This window comes from Cavia porcellus, unplaced genomic scaffold (genome assembly GCF_034190915.1).
Source record: "Cavia porcellus strain 051 isolate PalLab524CR breed Dunkin Hartley unplaced genomic scaffold, mCavPor4.1 scaffold_7, whole genome shotgun sequence".
In the NCBI taxonomy this organism is placed as follows: domain Eukaryota; kingdom Metazoa; phylum Chordata; class Mammalia; order Rodentia; family Caviidae; genus Cavia; species Cavia porcellus.
In genome coordinates this window covers 23,017,916-23,044,388 of record NW_026947490.1, presented here as the reverse complement: position 1 = coordinate 23,044,388, position 26,473 = coordinate 23,017,916, and the positions used below count along the sequence as shown (strand labels likewise).

General features: G+C 59.8%; 2 protein-coding genes across 6 annotated transcripts in view; one reads left to right on the top strand and one right to left on the bottom strand.

Annotated features, from left to right (window-relative positions):
• The first annotated feature begins 10 nt into the window (after window positions 1-10).
• On the top strand, window positions 11-10,375 carry Nkpd1 (NTPase KAP family P-loop domain containing 1). 5 transcript variants are annotated; one of them, XM_063252867.1, is made up of 5 exons: window positions 11-267; window positions 2,036-2,154; window positions 3,089-3,538; window positions 5,354-5,485; window positions 6,861-10,375. In XM_063252867.1, exons 1-5 carry the CDS (start codon window positions 152-154, stop codon window positions 8,672-8,674), a joined length of 2,631 nt encoding a protein of 876 aa, XP_063108937.1. In that variant the 5' UTR covers window positions 11-151; the 3' UTR covers window positions 8,675-10,375. The 5 variants fall into 5 exon arrangements, with proteins under 5 accessions (XP_063108937.1, XP_023418579.1, XP_063108938.1 ...); XM_023562811.2 differs by having other exon boundaries at window positions 11-1,484; XM_063252868.1 differs by lacking the exon at window positions 3,089-3,538 and having other exon boundaries at window positions 11-1,484.
• A 1,957-nt stretch (window positions 10,376-12,332) lies between these two features.
• The window catches only part of Ppp1r37 (protein phosphatase 1 regulatory subunit 37), a 36,257-nt gene continuing 22,116 nt past the window's right edge, over window positions 12,333-26,473 (bottom strand). The window contains exons 2-13 of the mRNA XM_063252852.1: window positions 18,684-18,781; window positions 17,844-17,889; window positions 17,591-17,691; window positions 16,482-16,601; window positions 16,104-16,254; window positions 15,865-16,020; window positions 14,903-15,015; window positions 13,946-14,087; window positions 13,676-13,842; window positions 12,847-13,564; window positions 12,580-12,666; window positions 12,333-12,502 (exon numbers count right to left, since the gene is read on the bottom strand). Coding sequence (XP_063108922.1) covers window positions 12,584-12,666; window positions 12,847-13,564; window positions 13,676-13,842; window positions 13,946-14,087; window positions 14,903-15,015; window positions 15,865-16,020; window positions 16,104-16,254; window positions 16,482-16,601; window positions 17,591-17,691; window positions 17,844-17,889; window positions 18,684-18,781 — 1,895 coding nt within the window. The 3' untranslated portion in view covers window positions 12,333-12,502; window positions 12,580-12,583. The remainder of the gene's footprint in view (window positions 12,503-12,579; window positions 12,667-12,846; window positions 13,565-13,675; window positions 13,843-13,945; window positions 14,088-14,902; window positions 15,016-15,864; window positions 16,021-16,103; window positions 16,255-16,481; window positions 16,602-17,590; window positions 17,692-17,843; window positions 17,890-18,683; window positions 18,782-26,473) is intronic.

Genomic DNA, 26,473 nt, shown 5'->3' with positions numbered 1-26,473 from the left:
CAGTCAGCAAGTCTGGGGCTGCCCTCTGCCCAGCGGGGTACAGGAGCGCAGCTTCTCTCTGGGGGAGCTCTGACACCCTCATGCCCCACCCCCACCGGGTACTCAACATCCTGCACCTGAGGCCTTGAGGACACAAGTCAGACCCACGACGATGACCTGGCTGGTCCCTGGGCATTGCCAGCCTCCTGGTTTACCCTGCCACCTCAGCCTGTTTGCAGCATCTGGAGCCACTGCACACCTAGACTGGTGCCCGGACTCCTGCTGCAGGTAAGCACACAGCCTCAGAGCAGTAAAGGCTGGGGTGAGACCCCAGGGCATGAGGGAAGGTCCCCAGCTGGAGAACCCTAGTGGCTCAAGCACCCTGGATACCTGGCCCAGCCCACACAGCTGACCCGTGCCCCTCGGCCTTCAGCAGCCATCCTCCTCTGCTGACCCCAGAACCACCTCGCCCTTCCGTGCCTGCCCTGGGAGGCCCCATGCTGCCCAAGTTTCAGCCACGGTGCAGGCACGGACACACGCTACCCCTGCATCCTAGGTGGGAATGTTGGGGATGGGCAGGCAGCTTCTAGGGAAGGGGAGGGAAGAAGAGGCCTTCTGAGAATGAGAGGAAACAACTCGCTGGAGGAGGAAGGGGCCAGGCCCTTGGAGCAGGGGCAGCGTGACTGCCTGGGAAGAACCCCAGAGGCAGGGGACAGCACCGACCAGCAACTCCCTGGGGAAGGCCCGCACCCTCTGCCCCCAAGCCACTGCAGGGAGATGGCTCTAGGGAGCAGAGGGCCCCCTCCAGTACCACCTTGGCGAGGTGGGAGCAGGCAGGAAGCCGAGCCTAGGGACACAAGCGCCACCTGTTCTCAAGTCCCTGCTGTGCCTCTGGGTAGCTACCCAGCTCTGGCCCCGTTTCTTCATCTGTAAAGAGGGTGTCACATCTGTAAAGTGGTGGTGAGGAGGCAGGGGGTCACGGAGCTGTGCCTGCATCTGTGCCTCTCTAAGTGGGTCAGCAGGCCGCCACAGGTAGCATCCGCCATTGCTAAGGGCCACGACGTGGGCTCAGTGATACCTCCTGATAACCTCAAGAAGATGCCAGCCAGGCCCACTCAGCAATGAGGAAGCCAAGGCCCAGAGCGGTGAAGTCACTAGCCCAAGGTCACACAGCTGGGCTGGGGAGGAACCGGCAACTGAAACAGCAGTGTGTCCTCCCTGAGACTCGTCCCCCCATCCCTGCCCACTGCCCCCACCAGGAGTGCCCAGGTCTGTGTGAGCCCCGGCCCCATCCCACTCCTGGGGTGCACTGTGGCACCGGAGTGCCAAGTCCTAGAGAGCAGCAGGATAGGCTGCTGCTGGGAGGGGCGGGGACAGGCGGGCAAACCGGTCAGGCGGGCGGTGCTTGGGCACCAGTTGGGCTTGCGCGACAGACAGTCCTGTCCTGGGGCTGGCCAGGCAGCTTGGCCACGGGCAGGGAGCTGGGGCCTCGAGGCTGCCACCAGGTAAGTCCAGGGACCGGGGTGGGAGGTAGCAGGCAGGGCCCCTCACCCTCATCACCCTGGGGCCTGCCACCCCACCTTCACCTGCCCCTGCCGGGCGGAAGCACCCTTCCTGCCTCTGCTTGCCAGAGCCCCTGTGCCTGCCACACTGCATTCAGGGAGCCGCTCCCCAGATGACCCCCACAGTTTCACTGCTCCCCGGTTTCTCTTCCCCATTTCCCTCTCAATTCAGCCTTCACAGGTACCAGTCACCCTGGGTGTCCTGGCTGCTTCCCAACTCAACCGCATCAGCCCCCACGTCCCCGGCCTCGTCTCCTAATGCTACTGGGCCCCCCTGCTTCTTCCCGCTGTCTGCCTCACCTCTGTCCCCCCCAGGGCCAAGCCCTCTCCATCCTCCTGTGTGCTGTGCCCACCTCTCCCACCTGGGCCCCCATCCTGGAACATGGGACCTAACCACGGCCGCAGAGGGCCGTCCTGAGGCAGGCTGGCAGCGACCCCGAGCTCAGCGCGCAGCCACTTCACAGGGCAGTCGGCTCACTGTATCCCTCGCCCAGGAGCAGGCGCCCGAGGCTGCCACCCGCCATGCAGAAGCACTACAGCGCCCACTACGCCAAGAGAGCCCAGAACCCCACCGAATCCTGCTGCCTGGATCCAGAGTTAGGGCACAAAAAAGGTAAGGCTCTGGGGTGTAGGGTCATGGCAGGAGAAAGGAAGTGGGGAGCACCATTGAGTGGATGCTGCCAGCGCCCTCTGAAGAGGCTTTTATTGTTTGGGGATGATTTTTTTTTTTTTTTTTTTTTTTTTTGTCAGTTGATTGATTAGTGCTGGGGACTGAACCCAGAGCTTCATACAGAGCTACATCCCCCGGCCTTTTTATCTTTTTTTTTTTTTTTTCCTTCTTTTTCACTTTGAGATAGGGTCTCATCAAGTCACTAAATTCCTCAGGCTGGGCTTGAACTTCAGCCTCCCAGAAGGCTAGGATAACTGGCTTGTGCCACCACAGCCACCTTATGTTTTGTTTCATGTTTGAAATGGAGCCTGGCTATGTTGCCCAGGCTGGCCTCAAACTCCTGAGCTCGAGGGATCTTCCTGCCTCAGCCTCCCAGCATTGGGACTACTGGAGTTTGTCCCCACCATCAGCTGGTACGGCTGAGTGTAGAGTTCTTGGTATGGTGAGGCCCAAGAGGCTGGCACAGATCCCGGAGTCAAAGGCAGAAAGCTGCTCTGCAGATGGGTCAGCCATCTGGCACTGTTAGCAGGGGTAGCCCCCTGACCTTTGGGAGTGGTATAGAAGAGGAGGGGAGCTCCCATGGAGTCTCTGAATGAGTTAGGACAGTTACCTCCCACTGGGGCTGACTGAATCAGCACCCTCCTGAGCCCCGACAGGGCCCGCCCCTCCCTCCTGAAGCTGGCTGTCCCCACCTGTCACTCTGGCTGCTCTGGCTCAGCCAGGTCACTTCTCTGGGGATTACTCTCAGCACCCCTCCCACCCGTGGAGACCCGCCCTGGGTCCCCCTGGCTTTTCAGGACCAGCTGGACTCTCCTGGTTTGTGCCAGTGCCCAGGGTTGGGGGCCCAGGCCCAGTCACCCTACTTCCTTCTTTCCAGGATGCTGTCACCAGTGGCGCCAGGACCCAGCGGCCCCTCGAGCCCATGGGCCCTGTCGGCTGTCCCCCCAGTCACACTGGCAGCAGGCCTACTACAGCCACCGGGGCTGTGGCAGTGGCTGGCACCGGGGCCCCAAGGTCCCCGTCCTACAGCAGCAGAAGCAGCGGCAGCCCCAGCTCCCACCTCCCAGCCCTGTGCGGCAGCGGCTCAGCCTGGTTCACAGGGCCCAGAAAGGGCCGCCCACAACTGCCGCTGCCCCCACGAGACCAGCCAGCGCCCCCCAGCCACTCCCTATGCCCTCTGCAGCACCCGCCACAGCACCCACCACGACCAGCAGCAGCCCCGAGCTGCTCTCCACAGCCCGCACCCGCCTGGAGCCCAGCGAGCCCACCAGTGCCCGGCCCCTGCCCGCCCCGGCAGCCTGCGGCTCCTTCACCTCCTTCGGCACCGGTGCTCAGCCAGGCCTTCTCGGGGGCTCTGCCTGGCTCCTGCCTTGCTTCTGCCTGGGCTTCTTGCTCCCTGGCTGGCACCTCCAGGCTCCCTCCCCATCCTTCACTCTGCCCCCTGCCCCTGCCTGCCCTGTCCACCTGTCGGGGTCCATGGCTTCCAGGCCAGGCCTGTGCTGGGCAGCAAGGGCTTCCCTCCTGCCCCCCTCTACCTCATGGAACCTGGGCTCTGCTTTCTCTTCCCAGTCCCCCACCCCTGGCTGGGCAGGGTGGTACGAGGACATGGGGCAGCCTGGCGTGGGGGAGACAGGCCCTGTGTGGAGCTGCCACGAGAGGTAGGGAGCAGCAGGGGCAAGGAGAGGGCTTCTGGTGCGGAGGGCACCACCCTCATGTGTACAGGTGGCCAGTGACAAGGTCCTGACCACCACTGAAGTGCATGCCAGGCACTGTCTAGGGCACAGTGGGGAACAGGGTACATGGGATGCAGGACAGCGACAGGAAACAGGATGAACAGGAGAGTTTAAAAGTGTGTCACAACCTCCCTGGGGAAAATAAAGCAGGGAGACAGAGCAGGTATAGGGTTTGGGGCCTCCCAAAGGTGACAGCTGAGTACACCCTGTGCAGCAGGGCCGGTGAGGCAGAGGCCCTCGGCAACTTCTCCTAGGGCCACCAGGAGGCCAGGACTTCGAGTGAGGCCAGGGCCACTGCAGCGTGACCTGACCAGGGTGGTGACTGCAGACATGAGGATGTGCAGCTGTTTTGAGGTCTGGGTTGGGCATGACCTTGTCACCAGAGCCTTGGGGCCAGGATGCCCCATTTCACACACAGGAAAATAGAGGGTGCATGAGGTGACATCACCCATTGATCAGGCAGAACCAGGACTGGGTCCGGCCTGGCCACCATCGCCTTGACTGAACTTGTCCTAAATCTGCCTTCCGGCTCTGCCTCCAGCCCCGGTCCAAGTCCTACAGAGGAAGGAGTCCAGCTCCCCAGGTTTCTCCCATAGTGGGTGTTGTGTTGCCACGTACGTGCTGCCGTGACGCTGGCTTGGCCACCACGACTGAATGCTACCTTTTAACACCCAAATTCCAGGTCCAGGAAGTTAGGCATGGGGGCCAGGAGCCCTCTGCAGAGTGGACTCCAGTGCTTGCGGAGCCCCTCGGGGCCAGTGGTCTGTACCTTAAATGACCATGGCGTTGCTCTTGACCAAGGGCCCAACCAAGCCCTTTGACATCCACGCCCCCTAGTGTCTTCAGAGGAAGGGACTGAGCCTCTTGGAGGTGTCACTTCCTGGGTCCTGCAGAGGAAGGGGGAGGGCAAGGACTGGAAGCCCAGTTTGGATGAGGGTGGGATCACTGACTTGCGGGCATGGGGCCCTGGCTGGCAGAGAGGTCAGTTACAGTGTGGACAGGAAGTAGAGAAAAGCCTGTGGTCTTCTGGGCACACTTATTTGGTGCCAGGCATGCCGGGTGGGTGGCAGCCGGTGCAAATAGGGACTTCTGAGGGACCCGAGAAAGATCCATAAGCTTTTCCCCCGTGGAGCCATGGGCTAGTGGCTGGGCAAGCCCAGGGATCTGGACTAGGACAGCCAGATTACTACAGGCCCTGGGGGCCTGGTCAGACCCTCCAAAAGGCCACATGTGACCCTGGGGTGGAAGGCGGGTGGCCACAGAGACCTCCCTCATTGGCTTTGACCTGAGTCACTGCTGGGAAGATGCTGGTGCAGGGATGGCCAAAGGCAGGGCTTGGAGAGCAAGGGGAGGAGGGAGGGTGGTTCCTGGCCAACCTCACTGACTCAGTTTCCCCAACCCAACCCCAGACATCCTGACGGAGGATGACGTCTACTGCAGCTGTCTGGCCAAGACTCTCTGCCACGTGCCCGTCCCCGTGACCGTGGGTTTCTATGCCCCCTTCGGCTGTCGACTGCACATGATGCTGGACAAGATCACCAGTGAGGATCTGTGGGTGTGAGGGTGGGTGGGGGGACATGAAATGGTCCACAGCCATGTTCCATTCATGCCTGTCATCCCAGCACTCAGGAGGCTGAGGCAGGACATCACCGTGAGTTCAAGGCCTGCCTGGATTATGTAACAAGACTGTCTTTTTTTTTTCTTTTTTTCTTTCTTTCTTTCTTTTTCTTTTTTTTTTTTTTTTTGGTACCTGGGATCAAACTCAGGACCTTGCACATGCCAGGTGGGTGCTGTGCCATTGAGCTCTATCCCTGGCCTGAGACATTGTGCCAAAAAAAAAAGAAACATCCCACAGAGACCAGCCTGCCCCATCCATAACGCAGCAGTGACCCATACCCATGCCCTCTGCCTGGTCTTGCCTGGTCACAACCAGGTCTCATGCCCTCCCTGTCCTCTCCTTCACCATGGAATCTACTCCAAAGGATCCTCCTAAAATTGAGACTGGTTCTCTGGTTTTCCTTCGCTTAGGAGCCCCCTGTGCTCCCCAGCACCCTGGGGAGAAGCTCCTGCCTGGCACTGCCAGGACGCCCTGCAGACACTGCCACAGGGACGAGGCCCCCCACCTGGTGCAGGGGCATGGCTTGCTCAGAGCTAGGCCCGAGGGAGGCCAGAGCGGCTCGTGATTCCTCTGTTTGCCTGAGCTAGCTGTTAGGGGGCATCTACTCTGGGGGGCCCAGATCTGCCCCTGTGGGGCCAGGTCAGGGGAAAAGATTGCCAGAGTTCCTACCCCCTCCTTCCAGTTCTATACAGCACCTACTTGGGAACCAGGGGACACGGGTGACCCAGGTAATCAGCACTGTCCAGCAGGGAAGAAAGACTTGTCCTTAGACCCAGCCTGGGGAGGGCTGAGGGCCCCTGAGCTGGCCTGACATCAAGGAGGGCTCCCTGGAGGCGGCAGCACCATGCGATCTGTGCCTGAGGAGCAGTGAACCAGGAAAGCAGACCAGGGCTAGGACCCAGCTTCTTTCATTCATTCATTAGGTTCCCTTGGGCCCTGTTCTTAGAGCCTTCTCAGGTCCCGTCAGTGCCCTGGCCAGGCAGGCCCACCCCTGCCCCTGTCCTGGATCTAATGCCCTCTGTCTCCTCTCATTCTCTCTGCTCTAAAGAGCTGCTTCTGCTTTGACCCCCAGTCTGGCCTTCGCAGGGCTTGTGGTGCAAGCCTCTGCTCCCCTGCGTTCTTAACCTGCTCCCCGCTCCGTAGGGCTGTTTGTGGCACAGGTGAAGTACCGCGCAGCCCCCAGGCCTCCTCCAGGAGCGCCCACTCAGAGCTGCTCTTATTTTTTGACCACTCCCATTCCCGCCCACCTTGGCCATTCACACGGCCTTCCCCTGCGCTCCTCCCCCCTCCCCCCGCAGTGCTCATGCAGCAGGAGGCGACGCAGCGCGAGCTGGAGGAGCTGCAGCGCGTGCAGTGGCAGCCGCGGCAGGTGCGAGGCTGGGGCTACCCGCGGCTGCTGTGGTACCTGGTGTTCCTGCAGCCCATCATCACCGAGGTGCACCTGCGGCGCAAGAACGTGCAGTTCCTCTTCATCCGCTTCAGCGCCTGGCAGTACGCAGGCACGGACAAGCTGTGGGCCGGGCTGGTGACCACGCTCTGCGAGGGCATCCGCCACCACTATGGTGCGCTGCCCTTCAGTGTGTACTCCGTGCTGGGCAACAAGCCAGCCACGTCGCCAGGATTGTGCCAGCGCGAGTGGCACTGCCGGCGCCGCGTGTGCCTGGCGCTGCTGGCGCTGCTGGCGGCGCTGGCCCTGGGCGTGGGTCTGCTCTACCTGTCCCTCGGCGGCCCCAGCCACACAGCCGCCGGCGGCGCTAACCGCACAGCCTCCAGTGGCAGCTTGCTCAAGATATTCGGCGGCGCGGCCACCACACTGTCTGGCTCCGGGCTGCTCATGGCTGTGTACTCGGTGGGCAAGCACCTGTTTGTGAGCCAGCGCAAGAAGATCGAACGGCTGGTGACGCGCGAGAAGTTCGGCAGCCAGCTGGGCTTCATGTGCGAGGTGAAGAAGGAGGTGGAGCTGCTCACCGACTTCCTGTGCTTCCTGGAGATCTACCAGCGGCGCCGGCTGCGCGTGGTGCTCGAGGTCACGGGGCTGGACACGTGCTACCCAGAGCGCGTGGTGGGCGTGCTCAATGCCATCAACACGCTGCTGTCTGACAGCCATGCGCCCTTCATCTTCATCCTGGTCGTGGATCCCAGTATCCTGGCTGCCTGCCTGGAGAGCGCCGGCAACATGAAGGGCACGGCGGACAACGGCTACCTCTTCCTCAACCGCACGGTCACACTGCCCTTCTCCGTGCCCATCATGGGCCGCCGCACCAAGCTGCAGTTCCTGCATGACGCCGTGCAGAGTCGCGATGACCTGCTCTTCCGCGAGATCACGCGCAAGCTGCGGCAGGCCGAGAGCCAGGCCAGCGAGGGCGCGCAGCTGCTGGCCGTGGAGACGCAGGCGGAGGCCGAGCGCACGCAGGGCCGCATCGACGCCGAGGCATCGCGTCGCATCCAGGAGGCGCTCTTCTGCCTGCACAACGAACACGACTGCCTGTACGAGTTTGTGCCCGATAACGTGGTGTCCATGCGGCGCATCGTCAACACGGTACCCATCACCGTGCGCCTGCTGCAGCAGCAGCAGCAGGCCAACGTCGTGGGCCCCACGCCGCGCCAGGCCGTGGCGTGGGTCGTGCTCGCCAACCAGTGGCCCTGCCGCCTCAGCTGGGTGCTGCAGTGCCTGGAGGACAAACAGCAGGCAGGCGGCGAGCCCCAGGCCAGCGCGCGTCTCTGGGACGTTTTCTGCGACAACAGCCACGAGCTGCACAGCATGACCAAGGCTCTGCAGAACGTGCTGGACCTGGATGGCGACCCTGAGCTCTTTGAACGCTTCCTGGGCTCCGACTTCCCCTTCACTGTGGCCGAGGCGCAGTGCCTGCTGCGCTGCACTGTTAACCTGGACCACTCCATCCGCCGCCGCATGGGGCTCATCCGGGCGATCAGCGCACTCAAACCACCCAGCCCGCCCAAGTCCCCTGCCCAAGATGCACCTTTTGCTGCCCGCAGAGCCACTACCACCACCATGGGGGCATCCCCGAGAGGCCCTGTGGCACAGCAAACAACTGAAAACCACCACCCCCTGGACCGGGCCCATGAGGGCAAGCCGAGGCCGGCAGCCTGAGCCACCTCACTCTGGATGGATGAACCTAGTGGGGCAGCAAGCCGTCCACTGTCCCCTCGAGGGCGTAGGGGCCACACACCCCAGGTCGCTCTGGCTGCAGTGCCAGTGCCTCCCAGCAGGGAGGAAAGGTGCCCTGAGGAAGCCAGGGCTCAAGTGCAATAAATGGTGTGCAAAGCCCTCCAGTGGACACGGACGTCCTGGCTCCCTGGCTTGGTGAGGACTGGGCACCTGGCCTGCCCTGCCCTGCCCACTTCTTCCGCAGGAGCCAGGCCTCTGAGGCATGCACTGGCAGCCAAAGCTGGCATCTGGTTCGCAGGAGAGCTGCGGGGGCGGTGGGCGAAGCAGAGGAGATAAAGGGCAGGTTGACTCAGGCAAACAGGAGTGCCAGGCCTCGGGGAATCTGGGTCCTTGTCCCTGTGACCTTGCCTGTCTTCTGTGGCATTTCCAGGTGCCGCACCCACTGACTTCACAAGGTTGCTCCACCCTCGCTATGCAGGATGGTGGCACTGTCACCCCAAGAGTAACTGTCCAGGAGTGCCCCTGGGGTCACAGTAGGGCTGCTTAGTGCCATAGGCTGGCCACTGACACTGAAGTCACCTGATCAGCCCCTTCATGAGGACTAGTGATTGAGACACTCCAGGACAGAGTCTGAGCCAGCGGCTGGGCTTGTTAGGGCTGGGCTGGGTGCTGCCAGCTTGCTCCTCACCCGCCTCTTCCAGCAGTGGGAATGGCCTCATGCCCAAGTTCCTAAGTCTTTATCTGGCAAACAGCCCCACACACGGGCCTCTAGGGTTCTTGGCCCCATCAGGAAGCAGTGGGGACCAGAAGCCAAGGGCATGACTTCCAGGTCAGTCCCCAGGAGACCAGAGCCCAGAGAGCTCTGTGAAGGTGCCTCCCTCAGGCCAGCCCAGGGCTCAGGACGGGGGCGCTGGCCCCATCTGCCTTCCCTCTCAGGCCTGGCCTGCCCTTCAGGTGACAGTGTGTGTGGCTAACAGGTCAGAACCCCAGTAACTATCAGGGACAGAGGCCCAGCTGCTGGAATGAGTGTGGGCCTGCTGGGGTCAGGCCTCCAATCTAAGGGGAGCCTGCCCAAGGATTGAAGCCCCCAGGACATGGGCCTCGTGGCTGCATCTGTTGGTGTGGCCATGGCTGTGCTGGGGTTGGCACACGGCTGTCCCCTTTGGCTTTGTCAGGCTAGTTTGAGGTGGGCTCGTTTCTCATGGCCCAGTGCTGGCTTCAGGAAGCGGGCTCTGGGGGAGCAGGCCCCAGGTCACAGCTGCCCGGGGCCTGCAGTTGCTGTTGGATGGTCCCCAGCAGTGGCCAGTCTGTCACCCTTCTTGTCACAAGGCTCTGCTAAAGCTGGTGTTCGGGAGACTATAAAACAGGAGCAGGATGTCAGGGGGCTCCTGGGGCTGAGGTGGCCATGCCCACCAGGGCCCATGCTCCCCTGGGTGTGGAGCTTCTGCAGGAATTCACCACCCTTTGACAGGTGCTGCAGGTGACCGCGCCTTTGCCATGGCAGCCAGGAGTGTGCGGGTATCTCGTGTGGTGTCTGCTGTGTTCTGGTGTTTTGTGTTATGACAGTGTGCATCTGTGAATTCCCACGTGACTATACTGACTGGCATTGTGGTGTTGTGTCCCCCCACCCACCAAGGGGGCAGGGATGTCAACCCAGGTGACAATAAATAAGCACTTGGGGAAGCTGGGCCCATGAGTCACTTTGTGCCTGCAAGGGTGACAATCAGTGGTGCCAGTCAGGATGGAGAGGTCTTGGGGACGTGGGGCAGTGTCCAGCAGTGACTCCCTGCCAAGACAGAGCAAACCGGGTGCTATCAGGGTGGCTGAAGGGGAAAGAGAAGGAAACCCCGGGCTATGATCACAGTTCTCCCACAGGTGAGGCTCACAACAGCACGTTTCCTGGCACACAGGTGTAGCGGCTCCAAGGCTTCACCACTGAGATCCCCACCCCCCCTTTTTTTTGCCCTTCCTGGCTTGTGGGGCACAGCTGATGACACATGGATTGTAATTGCGTCAATCCATCCTGTCTTCTCCTGATGGCTCCTGGTGTCCCTTCCCATGTAAGTGAATGACAGTCTCAAGATACTGCACAAGCAGATCTTAAACTCCTGGGCTCAAGTAATCCTCTTGCCTCAGCCTCCTCAGTAACTGGGATTATGCTTATGCTACCCTACCTGGCTGCAGTCATCTCCCTACCAGACCTGGTGATGGGATGGAACCTAGAGCTTATGCGTGCTAGGGAGGTTCCGTACCACCCAGCTACACCCAGGCCCAAGTCCCCTCTGTGAGCACACCAGTGGATCAACTTAGGGCCATCCTGCTAGTACACCCTAAAAATACTGGGGGTTAGGACACGAGCATTTTCTATGACTGTGAGAAGGGCCCTGTTGGTCACCCCAAGCTAAACAGTGCAAGGAAGGACAGGGAAGAGGCTAGAAGAGGCCCTCAGCCCCTCACAGGCACCACAGGGTACAAACTCTGTGCCCACCAGCAGGGGGCAGCCAGGGCACAGGTGAGCACCGTACCACTGCTCAGGCCACAGCCCAGGGCTTTAGGGTTAGGCTCACAGGCGCCAGCTGAAGCCTGACAGGGCTGGGACTTGACTCTCCGAGCCCAAGCAGAACAAGGACCCAGTCCTCAGTGCCTCCTCACACCAGGACTGGAACCAGGGCAGCTTAAGAGGGACCCCAAGCCCCACAAGGTCACAGACAAGGGACAAGTGGCCCAGAGCTCAGAAGGAGAAGTCAGGCTGACCGTGTGGGTGCCTCTCAACTGCTTGGGACATGAATGGGATGGACAGTGCCCCTGGCTGGTAATAAGTGGAAGTTCTAACATGGCTGACCTAGGGACAGTGAGGACACCTCTAGCCAGAAAGGTGCTTGTGACAGATGCCAGGGTGGTGTGAGTGACCCAATCACACAGGAAAGGAGTGCAGGAGGGGCCTGCCTTGACCACAGGGTGGCGCTCCTATCCTGCCTGGGCCTGAGCTCAGGACCCTGGGGCTGGGTGTTCACAAATGCCACATGCATGCTGGCCAGTTCCTGCACTATTTCACTTTCTGGTTTTCTTTTGCCCCCCCCCCCCCCCCGTACTGACCTTCAGGTGCTCCACCCATCTCACCCCACAGGGACGCCCAAGGCCAGACAAAGCAGAGAGGGGTGAGTGGTGAACCCAGCCCAGTTTATTAGAAAAGGTGTGAACAGAGCCGCACCGCCGGTCCCCTCGCCCACCCGCCCGCCCGCCCGTGGTTGTAGTGCCTCCCAGGGCACAGCCTCGATGGCCTGGGCAGAAGGTCCTCAGGCACCCTCGGCTGCTGCCCCAGCTCCCTGATAGATTTATTGCACTTAAGAGAAAGAAAGCTCTGATCCTTTGCACCCAGCCCCACCCGCCCGGCCCTCACCCCACCTGGCGCATCTGCCAGCTTCTGCCACCAGTGCGTGTGGCATCAGCACCCATGGTGGCACTGTTTGTGGCCCCTCCCATGCCACCTGCCTGGTCCTGGGTGGGGCCCAGGGGGCCACCCCGCCACCTCAGACTCCTGCTTCTGGCAGGACAGGGCAGGCCGGGCCGGCTCTCCAGAACCAGAGCAGCTCTGTGGCCTCCTCGCCCTCCTCCCCCTGGCGTCAACCCCAGCCCCGAGTTTTCGAATGTCAGACATAAATAGATGCCGCAGCCTTGCGGCTGTAGTGTTCCTGGGGAGGGTCCTCGGTGCCCCAGCCTGGCATCCTGGGCTCCGGAGGGCTGGGGTGAGGGCGAGCAGGTTCTCATGGCTCTGGCCTCAGCTCATCCAAGACCAACCGGAAAAAGGAACTGGTGGGGACAGAAAACAGGGGGTGCCATCAGAGCAGGGACCCCTGCCATCCCTGCCCCATAGCCCAGCCACCTACAGTGTCACAGTGTCTCCTGCGCCGCCTCCTGACTGGCCTCCAGAAGCAGCTCCTCCAGTGCCTTCTCATCTTGCGGGCAGTGCAGCTCTGCGGGGTGGCCTTCATCAGGTGGGGCAGCAGCGGGACCCAAGACCACACACATCCTCGCCCCCCTCCCCTGGCCCCAGGGCGGAAACCGAGGCCCAGACCCCACCTGCTCCCACCCGTTCCCGGGCTGGTTTCCAAGGGAGATGGCCAGCTGTGCCCCGGCCATGCCGGGCCTCTCACCGTGCTCCAGGCCACAGCTGCCTCCCTTGACCTCAGGCCCTGGCGGTGGCTCTGGGGGCAGTGCAAGAGCAAACTCGGGCTTCAGGCCGTTGGGCAGAGGTGGGCCTGGCTGAGGTGACTCTGGCTGAGGTGACCCCGGATCCTGGGTGCCAGTGGCCTCGGCTGTTGGGAGGACCGGGGTGGGGAGCAGGAGTGGGGAGGGAGGGGAGTCGAGGCTGGAGGGGGCAGGGGGCTCTGCCCTCTCAGGTGGACTCTCCACTCGGGTCACCACAAACACCTTGTGACCCCGGCCTGGGCTGGATACGGAAATCCGTTGCTCGGTAGGAGAGGAGGGGCTGCCTGGAGGGCTCCTGTCCCCAGGGCCGAGAGAGTCTGTAGGGGGCACCAGGGCAGGACAGGGCACCGAGGGACTCTGGCCACTGCTGGTATCTTTCCTCTGCCCATCCTCCTCCTCCTCCTCTTCCTCCCCGTCCGAGACCGAGTCCGAGTCCGAGTCCGGGCCGAGCCCCGGGCTGGGGGCCCCATTCTGAGCTGCAGCAGGGGGCGCATCCCCAGACTCCAGGGGCTGTGGCGCAGTGACGGTGATCTCGGGCATGGAGGTCGACAGCTGCAGCTGCTGCTCCTTCTCCTCCCGCTCCCGCACCAGCACGAAGTTGCGCTTGCAGCCGTTTTGTATCTCGGCCAGTAGCGCCTTCTGCGTCTCTATGAAGCTCTTCACCTGTGGGGTGGCACGGGCTAGGGCCGTGCGCTCCAGCAGGCCACGGCGGCCCTGCCCCATAGAACCCCCCAGAGCCCTCCTCCCCCCTGCAGGGAGCCCCCGCTGGCTCACCGCCTCCTTCTTGGGTTCCCGGTCAAGGTCTAGGCGCAGCAGGGAGTGGTTCACCTTGAGAGCCAAGGACAGCGCCATGAGCCCGCCAGTCTTGATCTCGTTTTCCCGCAGGTCCAGTCTCAGGAGGCGGGGGCTCTCGGCGATGAACTCCGCCACTGCCACCGCGCCTGGGAGGGGGACCGCAGGGGCTGGCCAGGAGCCCCACGCAGTACGCAGGCGCCCAGCTGGCCACCCCTGCCCTGGGCCACGCCCCGCCGCACCGTGCCCTACCCTCACAGGTGAGCTTGGTGGAGGCCAGGCCCAGGCGCAGCACGCTGCGGTTGCCGATGAGCCCGTTCTTGAGGTTGCGCACGCCCTCGTTCCCGATGGGGTTGTGGCCCAGGTTCAGCGTCTCCAGGCTCTGTGTATGTGGCTGCGTGGTGAGGGGCAGACCCCAGGGGATGCAAAGCCCAGGAGGACAAGTCAGGAAGGGAGCCAGAAGAGCCAAAGCCGTGCGCTCTTCCCCCCACAGAGGGACAGCTTCTGTCCAGGCACCGGCAGGAGCCTGGCATGGTGGCCAGTGCCCATAACACTGGCACTTGGGAGGCTGAGGCAGAAGGATTCCCAGGAGTAAGGCCAGTCTGAACTACACAGTGAGCCTGACCCACAGCAGCGCCAAACAGCTGGGCTGCTCGCACACTTGGGTCTCCGCGGTGTCCTGTCCCTATCTACTCCCAGCTCTCCAAGGGTCCCCGAATCCTGGCTCCGCCCTCGCAGGGCCTGCCGCTCTGCGCTGAGGCCGGGCTGGCGGCGGGCATAAGCACGGCCCTTGACCAAGGTGCTGGGTCCTCCGGGATTACACACTATATACATCAGGTCAAGCTAAGCGGCACGGGCTGTCACCCCAGCATGCGAGAGCCCAGGAAAGGAAGATCCTGATTGTAGGGCCAGCAGGGGCTACACAGGGAGCGCAAGGCCAGTTATATACTGAGACCCTAACTCAAAGCACCACATAAATAAGTAAACACCAATATTCTGCGACAAAAATAAAAATTTACTAAAGGCTTTCAAAAGCAGCAACTCTTTCAGCACAACATCTATCACACTGGATAAAAAGGGAACTGCTGAAACCAGGGCACAGAGGCTGAGTGCAGACCAGCTGGCTAGGCTGCTTCACACTCCATGGGAGCCAGGGTGTGGGCCGCTATGTAGAGGGCTGGAGTGGCAGAGGCCTGGGGGCCAACTCACCAGCGTCATGCCCAGGAAAGCCATGCCTGTGTGTGTGAGCTGGTTGTTCCACAGCACCAGGGTCACCAGCCCCTTCCTCTGCTCCTTGAGGCCCTCGCAGATGTAGGCCAGGCCTAGGAGAGGTCTATGGTCAGCGTCCAGTCTGTAGCCGGCAGGACTACAGAGTGCACCCTCCGGTGGCCTGCCCCAGCTACCCCAGGGCAGGTCCCAGATGAGACTACCCAGACTCTGGAGCATTCCATGTGCACTGCACACTGGGAATTCACTTTCGTCTACACCTCTCTCTGCTCCATGCCTGCTCTAAGGCCTGAGCTAGACCTGCCAGGGCACGGGGGTGTTAGAGTGGGGTCTAGACTGAAGGGGACAGTGGCCTTGTAGTGCAACTTTGAACCCTTTCTCCACAGAAGGCCAGGGGATTCAGCCCAAAGGTGGATGGCTGTCTCCTGCATGGGAGAGGTGAACCCCTCTCCTTCTCTCAGCTCACTCATCCCTGGCTCACTGGGGCTTCCCCTGCAAGCAGCAAACATCTAAGTGCATCTTTGCCCCAGGGCCTTTGCACCTGCTGCTGCATTTTCCCATGCTTTAAGAAGGACTGGCTCTGCTCAGGTCACCGCCAGACAGTCCCTCCCATTGCCCTTCCTTCCTGTACCCCTCCCACAGCTGCCAGCTGACTACAGCCCAATGATGTCCTCTCCTTCAGGTGCTCTTCAGGTGTGCCTACTCCTGCAATACCTCACTGTATCCCCAAGGTGTCAGTCGAGCTGTCTTCTCCAGGAAGCCCTGCAGGACACCACAGTCGCTCAGCCCCACCAGGCTCCTTAGCCCAGCCTTGCCTGCTCAGGCTGGTCACTGTCTAGGGCAGTGTTGTCTTCCCTATGAGCCGTGAGCCCCAGAGGCCAGCCCTGGTCACGGGTCCCCAGCACCACCAGCCCAGGGCCAGGTGTCGGTGGGACCACACACACCGGAGTCCAACACGTGGTTGTTGCGCAGGTCCAGGATCTGCAGGGAGCAGTTGAACTTGAGCAGGTTGCCCAGTTGCGCCGAGTCCTGCAGGCCATTGAGCTTGTTGTCGGCCAGATACAGCTCCCGCAGGTTCACGTTCATCTTCAGGGCCGTGGCTGCGGGGTCAACATCGGGGTGAGTGGCCTGGCCCCTGCCAGGCACCCCACAGGGCGGGCTGCACCTCCAGGCCTGGGCTCACCAAGCAGCATGAGCGGCCGTCCTGATAGGCTGGCGTTCTCCAGGTGCAGCACGGCCAGGCTGCTTCGGATGCGCAGGGCACGGGCCACGAAGGGCGCGGAGTGGTCCAGCAGGGGTGTGTTGCGGGCATCCAGGTACTGTAGGCAGCTGGTCTGTGGGCCGGGCCAGGGTGGGTCAGCCTGGCCTCCCTGCTAGCCCCAGGCCCTGCTGCAAAGTCATCTTGCAGAGAGAAGCAAGGCCATAGCAGGGCATCCCCATCTGGGCCCAGCCTTCCCAAAAGTGAGGGGAAATGGGGCTGCTACCCACAGCCACCCCGGGGAAGAGAAGGGGAGGGATACGGACCAAAGCTGGGCACCCTGGGATGTGCTGCTATGCCCACCTTCCGCATCATATGGGCAGCGGCCTGCCAACCCCGCGTGCCGATGTGCTTGTTGAAGGAGATGTTGAGGTGAGTGGCCGACTCATAGTACTCGATCATGTCGAACAGGGCTGAGGCACCCTGGGGGCAGACATGGGGTTCAGCCTCAGGGTGAGGAGGCCCCAGGGAGGCATGTGGGACCCCCCCAAGACACACAGGGCTCCAGGAAGCGAGTGAGCCTCAAGGGGGAGGGCACCACTGCAGGGGGCACAGGAAGGAGGCCAAGCGGTGGCAGCCGTGGCTCCAGAGTCAGCTCTGCCTCAAGCAGGCACAGCCTGTGGCTCTAGCCCACAAGAGTCCCTGCTCTGACAAAGCCAGTCTGTCACTGAGTCTGGACTGCTTTTCTCTGTTTTTTTGAGGTAGGGTCTCACAATGTAGCCATGGCTGGCTGAGACTCAGGGATCCTCCCACCTCAGCCTCCCAGGATGACAGGCTTGCTGGACCATGCCTGGCAGGAGTCCTGACTGATGTGCTGTGTGACCTGCACAGGCCCCAGCCCTGGCTTGCCAGCACTTCCTCAGGGGCCCAGGGGATCTCTCCCCCACTCCCACGCACCTTGCGTTCTTAGGGACCTCTCAGTCTGGGGAGGTGACCACACCTGGCCCTAACTGAAGGGCTTCCCAAATGTTCCCCGGCCCTGTAGGTGCTCTGATCCCCAGAGTGGGCTCCAAAGAAGGTTGGCCCCTCTCTGTGCACTGCCCACTTACCCTCTCTGGTGGGCCCCAAAGCATATCCACCCCCTCTAGCCACATACATGGCTCCCTCTTGTCCTTTTTGGTTTGGTTTGCCTTTTTGAAATAGGGTCTCACTCTGTCAATCCTGAAGGCCTGAGTAGAGGTGTTGGCAAACTGACTTGGCCTTCAACTCACAGCAATCCGCCTACCTCAACCTCCCAAGAGCTGGGGGATGTAAGTCGCCATCCACAGGTCCCTCCTTTAGAGGCCCTGCTCTTGTCCTCCTGCCAGCCTTTGTCTGGGATCCCTTCTTCCTGCAGGGCCCCCTGCCCACCCAAACCTCAGAGGACCTGAGAGCCCCGGGAGCCTGGGTCTGGCTGGAGCAGGAGTGCTCACATCTTCATCCAGGTTCGTCTGTTCCAGGTCCACCACCTTGAACTGCAGCCTCTTGAAGACCTCTTCCAGAGCCTCGCAGGTCTTGTAGTCAAGCTTCTCCCCTGGGAGGAGAGTGGCCGTGTGGATCTGGGTCTGCATGTGGGGTCTGGCCAAGGAGGATGGGAGGCCCTGCCTCTACGGCCCTCCAAAACCCCTTCCTCCCAGCTCCCACCCTGCTCACCACCCTGGGGTGCCCAGAACCACAGACACCCACCTTTCAGGTCTAGGCAGTCAATGCGGTGCTCGAGGTCTGTGAACTCCTGTGAAAGCAGAAACAGGATGGGGGGGGGGGCAGGAAGACCTGAAGGAATGGGGCCACCTGCAGCCCCAGGTGAAGGTCCAGAGCACTGATTCTCAGGAACTACAGGGCCCACAGAGAAGCCCACTTGCCACAGCCAGAGGAGGTGGGGGGGTGTGTGGGCAGGAAGGGTGACAGGGAGAGATGTGCCCCTGACTAGGCACACAGCAGGTGGTCAGTGAAGGGAGGGACAGTACCACCGGCACAGACCCACACCTCGGCCCTGTTCCCTGGATTCTCCATGTCACCCAGGGCTGAGGGCCAGGGCCAGCCTTGCCAGCGGCACTCAGCCTGGCCTGAGCCAGCCTCACCCACAGCTGCCAAGCCAGGCAGCCTCGTCCCTGGGCTTGGGAGTGCAGTGCCCTCGGGACCCGCAGGGGCCTCCCCCAGCCCAGGTACAGACCAGTGGCACACAGCAGAGCTAGCTGCAGGAGCATGGCCTGAATGGGGACTGTGGAAGCTCTGGAAGGCCTCATGAGGGAGTAGATACCCGTGGCAGAACCCTTCATGCACACACGATGCTGTCCCCACTGGGGCTCAGGCAAGAAATGATGGGCTTTGCCCTTTATGTCTCTAACAATCAGGAGCTGTATTATTCCTTTGGTAAATCCGGCTTTTAAGAATACATTTTATAATTCAGATTTATGAGAATCACAAACCTGCTTGGGGATCAGAATTTGGCGGCTGGCAGACAGGGGAATCTCTCCTTCACCCTAATTTCCGGACGGTCATGGAAGCACCCCAGCCCCACCGTACCTGCAGCTGCCGGAGCAGCTTGGGGATCTGCCTGCAGCTGAGTTTCTGGCAGGCCTGCCGATAGGCGCCGATCACCTCCTCCACCGTCACGTTCTGGGCTGCAGGTAAAGGCCAGGCCGGTCACTCCTCACTCTTCCCCAAACCCACGCCTTACCCAGCAATACACAGACCAACCCAATTCTCCCTCCAAGCTCCCTGGGGCACCGCTGCCCTCCAGGAAGTGCCCCCAAACCACATCAGCACCACCCCCACAATCACACAGCTAACAAACAACACATACGGCTTCAGTTATCAGCTTACTCTCTACCACACGGGCAGCCCCAGAAGGGCTGGGGCCCCCAAACCTTTTTTTTTTTTCTTTAGACAGGGTCTTCCAACACAGTCGACTACCCTCAACCTTGCAATCTTCCTGCCTTAGCCTTCCAAGTGCTAAGATTACAGGTGTGTGCTGGGACGTGCACATTCCATGTCCACAGGAGCAGGCTTACACCAGGTATTTGGCACTTTGGCCCCATGAACAAACAGCTCAGAGAGAAGCAACACTTGCCCAAGGCCACACAGCTGTTCAGTGCGGCCAGAATTTGAACCCTGCTTCCGGTGTACAATGCCATGTGTCTCTGACTCCCCACTCCCAAAACAACCTCTGCAGCTGAGTGTTCCCATAGCACTCAGGGACAGGCCTGACCTGGGGTTCCGAAGCAGAAGGAGATGGCTGGCCTGGCCTGGGAGCACCCAGGGTGATAGACAATGCCTGGCAGAATATGCAAAAGGAAAGAACCCAACCCTAACAGTCCTACGGAAGCGACAGCCTATCACTGGATGACAGGTAGGGGTGGCTCCCACGACATCCCATGGCCGGCTTCTCTGGTTGGGCGTGGTAACTCTGCATCCTGGTCTCTTCACACTGCTAGTCAGCAATTGCACAAGGTACCACGTTCTGTTTACCCACTCACTGGCTGATAGACATCTGTACTGCTTTCAGTTTCTGGATGCATCTTTTCTTCAAACTGGGATTCGAACTCTGGATCCACCCTATATTGTGCTGTTGAGCTATATTCCCATCCCTTGGTTTCTGGCTACTGGAGTTTAGACTCTTCCTGGGGTGCCAGAGTGGATGGCATGGAGGTGATGGTGCATGCAGGGAACAGCCAGAGAGAGCACTTTGGCACTCTTTCCTGCTGCCCTCCTGTCATCTCTTCTATCTACCAGAGACCAGGCGAGCACTCCTACTCCACTTTCGGGGAGGAAAGCAGGCTCAAGGAAGGAGCAGTGGACCCCCACGGCCAGCCAGAGGACAGAGGGCAACATCTAGCCTAGAGTTCTCCTTACTGTCCCGCTGGCAGGGTGCGGGGCTCAGCTGCTGTGCGGGGTTAAAGGTGCCATTGTGGAGCTGGGGAGGTCAGCAGGGCCCTGACTTCCACGGAGGCTAAGGAGAGGGCAGGGCTACAGGAGCCTCAAGAGCAGTCACAGGGGACTGGCAGCACCCCGAGGGGCCAGATGCTGCAGGATGAGGGGGACACTCTTGACAATGACCCACCTGCTTGGTCACCCAGGGTTTTGCAGGGGACAGAAGCTGGCCAGGGCAGTAGCCATTGGGAGACGGGGGTCCAGCTACACCCATGCATGCCATGGTATTAACCAACTGGGTCTATGAACTTGAGGGGCTAAGCCTCTTGACCACGCTGAGCACAGCAGGTGCCAGCACTGTCACAACAGCCAACCACTTGATGTGTCTCCTCAGAGGAGCAGACACTACCAGTTTAAAGGTGTTTACCTCTCTCTATGTTAACTGGCATCCTCTGTAACCCTATTTTCTCTTTCAGCTTCGAAGATCACTGCAGGATTTACTGATGTAGAGGGCTGAAAACCAAGGCCCTGGTCAGACACAGGGAAGGGCCTCGTGGGGCCAGGGCTGGCTCAGTCTCACTGGATGGGCTGACGCAGCCTGCAGTTACCATCGCTGACCTCTCTTAGCTCCCGAACCGCCTGCAGGGACCAGCCTCATGGCAGTCCTGGAACTCAGAACCTCTGGCCTGCCCCTCCTTCAGGCGCTCAGTGCCAACAGCCCCCCCACTCCAGAAAGCCCTCCCTAACTGCCTGAGCTGGGCTCAGACTCCCCATCTGGCTCCTGTAGTCCTCAGAGATCCGGCGTCCCATTCGCATCCACTGGGACATCATGATCTAGGGATGGGTGCTGCTCTGAGACTATCCTGGTCACCATCATGTCCCTGGCACTGCTCAGCACAGGGCTGGACTGACAGTAGGTACCAGAATGACTGCAGGCAGGGGTGTAGCTCAGCGGTACAGCAGCTCGCAGCACATACCAGGTTCAGTCCCCAGCACCATGAACAAACAAAACAGCATTAGTCCCATGAGTGACTGGGAGGTAGGGGGGGGAGGGAGGACCTAGAATGCAGAGACCAGGCACTGTCCTGGCCCAGCCGCCCACTGTTATCTTCCCTTCACTGGGCCTCCCTTTCTCTACCCAAACGCAAACAATGATCTCTGCGGTTCCCGAGAACCCAATCCTCTAGGTAGACGGAGCCAGACAGGCAAAGGGCGGTCACACAGGTGAAGGAGTGTGTCACTTCTGAGTGCTGCCACATTCACTCTGCCAACCCAAGATCCAGTGATTCCAGTACTCTGGCAGGTTTCTCCCCAGGCCACCTCTGCACCACCCAGGCCACCATTTGCCCGCCCCCGCTTCTGCTGGGCACTTGCAGGGTTCAAAACCAGCCTGACAGAGTCATGGCCACAGCCTGAGCCCAAGGACGTCCCATCACCCACGTGGTTACAAGAGGGAAACTGAGCCATCAGGCTGTTAATTTCCTCTGAGGCTGAGACACAGTACAATAACAAGAGCAGGGGCTCAGAGCTGGTCCACTGCCTGGGGCCTGCACATGGTGCCTTCAGCATGTCCCGTGCCTGGGCTCTGAGGGGACACCTATGTTAACTATCAATTTTTTTTTTTTTTTTTTTTTGAGAGATACAGTCTTGCTATGTAGTTCAAGCTAACCTTTAACTCACTATGTAACCCAGGCTGGCTTCAAACCTGAGGTGATCCTCCTGTCTCAGCCTCCCAAGTGCTGGGATTACGGGCATGCACTACTATGCCCAGCTCATAATCAGTATTTATAGATTCAATTTCACAAATGCTATGGCTAAGGGATAAAAGTGAGTTATTGCACTGAAAATAACCAATGAGGGGAGTGGCAGGAAGACAGTGCCCAGGTGGGCAAGGAAACAGACAGCTGTACTCACGCCCCCAGGTGCTTCCTGGGTGAACACACCTGGCCCCCAGCACCCAGCAGGTGAAGAGGTGGCTGCGTTGGGGGGGTCCAGTCACAGAGATCCACTCTCAGGTAGAAACTCGGGTCCATGTAGGGTGCATGCATGTGCGTGTAGGCGTGTGTGCATTTGTGAGGCCCTGCACGGCATTTCTGCACCCAGCACCTCTGCAGGGAGAGGAGGGCACAGGCCCATCATGACACAAGAAGCTGGGGGCAGGCTCTGGGCCATCAGACAATGCCCTGTCACTGGCCAATGATTTCTATGATCTGTGCACGAGTCCGCACAACATGCAGTGTCCTGCTTGAGAGCGCAGGAAGCCAGGCACTCTGACACATGCTTTTAATCCCAGTGCCCTAGGAGGCTGAGGCAGAGGGCATTAAGTATGAGCCCAGCCTGGACAACTAGGCAACTTAGCAAGCCCTTGTTTTGAAATAAAAAATAAAAAAGGGCTGGGGATGTGGCTCAGCGCTAAAGCTCTAGATTCAATCACCACAGCAAGGGTGGAGGGAGGAGGTATTATTGACCCGTTAGTCATGGTTTCCAGGCAGTCACTGTAGTCTCTGAAAAGAAAAGGTCCCAGAACTGGGGGGCATGGCAGGACCCTCATTTCCCAGACAGAACTCAACAGCAGGGGCAGGTCTGTGTCCCTGTAAGCGCCTGTGGAATGAGTCCCACCCTACAGAGGCAGCCAGGGAAAGTGGTGGCAGGAGCAGGAGCAGGCCAGCCCCTAGGGGTGGGGCTGGGAGCAGCACGGAGGACAAAGGCTCTTCGGGTTTGGGGACTCCAGCGCCAGGTACCAAAGGCAGGGTGTGCAGTGGTGTAAGACACAGCTTTGGTCCCAAGTGACTGGGACTGGAATCATCACTGCCCCCTAGCACACCCTGGGGCCCTGGCAGGGCTTCATCGTGCAGCACTGTACTTGCTCCATCCTGCATGGGCCTTGAAGTGGGGACTTGGGAAGGAGTTTGGGGCTACCTGGCTACCAACTCACACTGGGCTTCTGGCCAAAGCACTAACCCTGTGCCCTGACACTTGGCCCTAACGTGAGGGTGTGTCGCTAGCTTTAGCACGCCCCTGGAGAGTCCCACCCCATCTCCTCCTTTTCCCCCAAAGCAGCTCTGGTGCCCCACGGAGTTCAAGACAGGTAAACAGTAGTTTGTGCTGTGCAAACAACCACATGGGCGGTGGGGGAACAAGCTGGCATGCAAGGTGTGCACACACATGTGCAAGGGGCCTCTGGGCACACATGCCTATGAATCAGGGCAGGCCTCAGATGTGTGTGCTTAAGTCCAATCCTGACTTATGCAAGGGCTAAAAATCAAATGACTGCCTAAGGCGGGGGAGAGACTGTGTGTGTGTGTGTGTGTGTGTGTGTGTGTGTGTGTGTGTGCTTACACACACAGCTGGGAAGCAGATCTATAGCCAGGTGTGCCTGTAATCCCAGCACTCAAGAGACTGAGACAGGAAGATTGTGAGTTCAAGACCAGCCTGAATCATTTATAAGACTGGCTTGGACTATGTAATAAGTCCCTGTCTAAAAATTTTAAAAAATTAAAAAAAAAAAAAAACCCTCAAACCTTCCTTAGAGATGGAGTTGCAGGGTAATAGCCTGGCGTAAGGGCCACACTGCAATCACCAATTATCCCTTTCCCTGTGAAAGGGCTAGCTGCCGGGTATTAGGTTATAAGGGACAACATCAGTGCTGGTGCCCAGTCAGCAGATGAAGGAGATGATGGGGTAGGGGTTCCCTTCCAGGTCTCAGGAACTTACTCTGACTAAGGTATGACATTCAGTACCTTCCACACCCAATTTCACTGCCAGCTCTGTGATCTCAGGAGATGGGTGTCACCACGCCTTCCTTTATAAAGGGAAGCAGCCATCTGTCCCAGCCAAGAGCCAGGAGATGGAAGGACTGCACACACACCCAGGCCTGTCTACCTCTGAAACAGGACCCGCCTCCTCTCTCCCACTACACTGGCTGGAACAGCCAGAGTAAAGGGGACTGTCGGGTGTCCTGGACCTGGGAGAGCTGCAGCACCTGCCCCCTGAGGGCAGCACCCGGCTGCAGGGGGGGCTGCAGCTCACCCCACACTTGTGCCAGAGTCCCAGGCAGAAGCTACCCTCTCAGCTGTGGCTCTCAAAAAGGGACCAGAGAAACCTGATGCCGATGCTGAGCTTTGGGTGACAGGAGAGCAGTCAGCCTCACGTGTGCACACAGCGGTCCACGAGATGCAAGGTCAACCTGAATACTAGAGGGCAGTGGGGACATGGGCCACCCCTGCCAGTCCCGAGCTGATAGAGAAAGTCACAGGGTCACACGCAGGAAGCTGCACGAAGGGAGTGCTCCAGCAGGGGTGTCCCACCTGCTTCCTACCTACTGGCCATACTGGCTGAACATCCGTTCTGTGTCCCAGCAGCCACCACGTGAAAGGGACCTACAAAGGGCTGGGCTGAGGTGCTAAGTTCTGAGGGCTGTGTTCTCAGTTAGAGCCCAGGTCTCAATAAATTCCTGGTTATGTGACAGCAACCACACTCAAACCCAGGCCTGACGACAGGAGTGCTGCTCTGCTGTGTCGGGGGCACCAGCACAGTTAGAGAGCGGCTGGCTCTTCTGCATGAATTTCGTGTGCAGAAGTAACCAGCAAGTAACCAGCAAGGCATTCCCTGTGATCATCCATCCACACTGGATGGTGCCAGCTCGCTGACCCTGGGTTCTGGCAGCTCTTAAACAGTGAAAACACACCGTGGCCACAGAGTTCCTCCCTGCAGTCGGGGCCAGCACTCTCTGCTTCACACCCACAACACCCCTAGTCACCACAAGAGACGTTCTTTTGGTATCGACTTTCAGAGATAGAAGGGCTGGGGATACAACTCAGCTGTGCAGCTCCTGTCTGGCAAGTGTGAATTTGAATCCTGGTACCAAAAAAATGAAAAAGACAAGGATGACAACAATGAAGGAGAAGGTGGCAGAAAGGGCAGAGACTGAAAACTCAGGTCCGACCTGACTCCTTCTTTGGTTTTTTAGACAGGGCCTTGGCATGCAGTCCAGGCTGGCCCTGAGCTCACCATGTAACTTAGGCTGTCCCAGCCTCCAAAGCGCTGGGCTTACAGCACCACCAAGACTGGCACTGACGGGAATTTAAACAGAGCCACACCTAGGAGCACACATCTTAAAACACTAGGTGGCAAATACTTTAATCTTTAGAAGACACTGTCTCTACTGCAAGAAAACAGCCATGGGCAGTACTTAAGCCTATGGCATGTTCAATAAAACTTCATTTACAAGCCCCAGGGGTCAGCTTGGGCTGTAATCTGCAGAGCCCTGTGAAAGACCCAAGAAACCCCCTTGGCCTCCCCACACTGGACCTGGGACCCAGGGCCTTGAGCGTGCCTGCAAGCACTCTACACTGCACTCACTCCTAGCCCTCTTTCAGATACCAGGCACACCCAGGTACCACTATTCAAAACTCCTGTACAAAGAAAAACTAACCTGCTCCCCTGCACGGCCCCTCCGTCAGCTGCTCTTGGAGGCCAGGCTCCTGGCAACACTAACCCAGAAGGCTCTGCTTCCAGAGGACTGGGGCTGGGAGCCAACAGGACTTGGACCCACAGGACAGGGCTGGGACAGGGCTGGGACAAAATGAGGGCAAATTCGCCTTTGAGGCAGGCGAGTGGGAAAGGTAGCAGGGTTGCTGAGTGAGGAGTTGCCAGGACAGGTGGAAAACAGTAGCGTAGAGGTCCAGGGGACGGAGGGGAGATTTTTCTGCAGAGCACGGAGGTAGCTGTTATTTATGTGACATCAAGGAGGAAGATAAACAGTTGTATTTCCCTGAATCCTTGGGCCAGACAGGTGGAGTGAGGAGCTGCAAAGCTGGGTCTCCCCCACAGGAGCCGGGCAGGGGGCTGGCTCTTCCCAGGCCCTGCTCTGTGACCTCCCTGGGCCTGGCCACCACGTCAGCAGTGTGTCCTTTGGGGCTCAGCGCTGTACCTGGCACACAGAAGCACCACCAACCACCTGCTGTGGCTGTGTGACCCACAAGGAGGCTGCTCGCCATCACCCTGCTGGCCTTGGCCCAGAAGTGACCAGCCAGGGGTCTCAGGACAAAGGAGCGCCTGGGACACCGGCTCAGCCTGCCGCCCTCACCTCAGGGTCTGTGAATGGTCACTGTACCGTTTGGGTGCTGCAGCTATCCACTACCCCCACCCCCACAGAGTGAGCGAATCCTCGTCTCACCTGTGGAAGAACCAGCTGGCAGAGACCAGCCCGGTGCCTCTCTCCCTGTCACCCACAGGCTAACACAGGAACGCTGGGCAGGGCTGTCACAGGGTCTCAGTCCCTGCCTTTCTCTCCTGAGGTTCTATTAGAGATGCCCTGTCCCACAACTCTGTCAGAGTGACTGGCTGGGGATAAGAAGGCTTTTATGAAACTATCTTTTGTCACTCCACTTTCCAGAGCTATCCTGGCATCCACCCAGCAAAGACAGCCTCCCAAGCAAGAA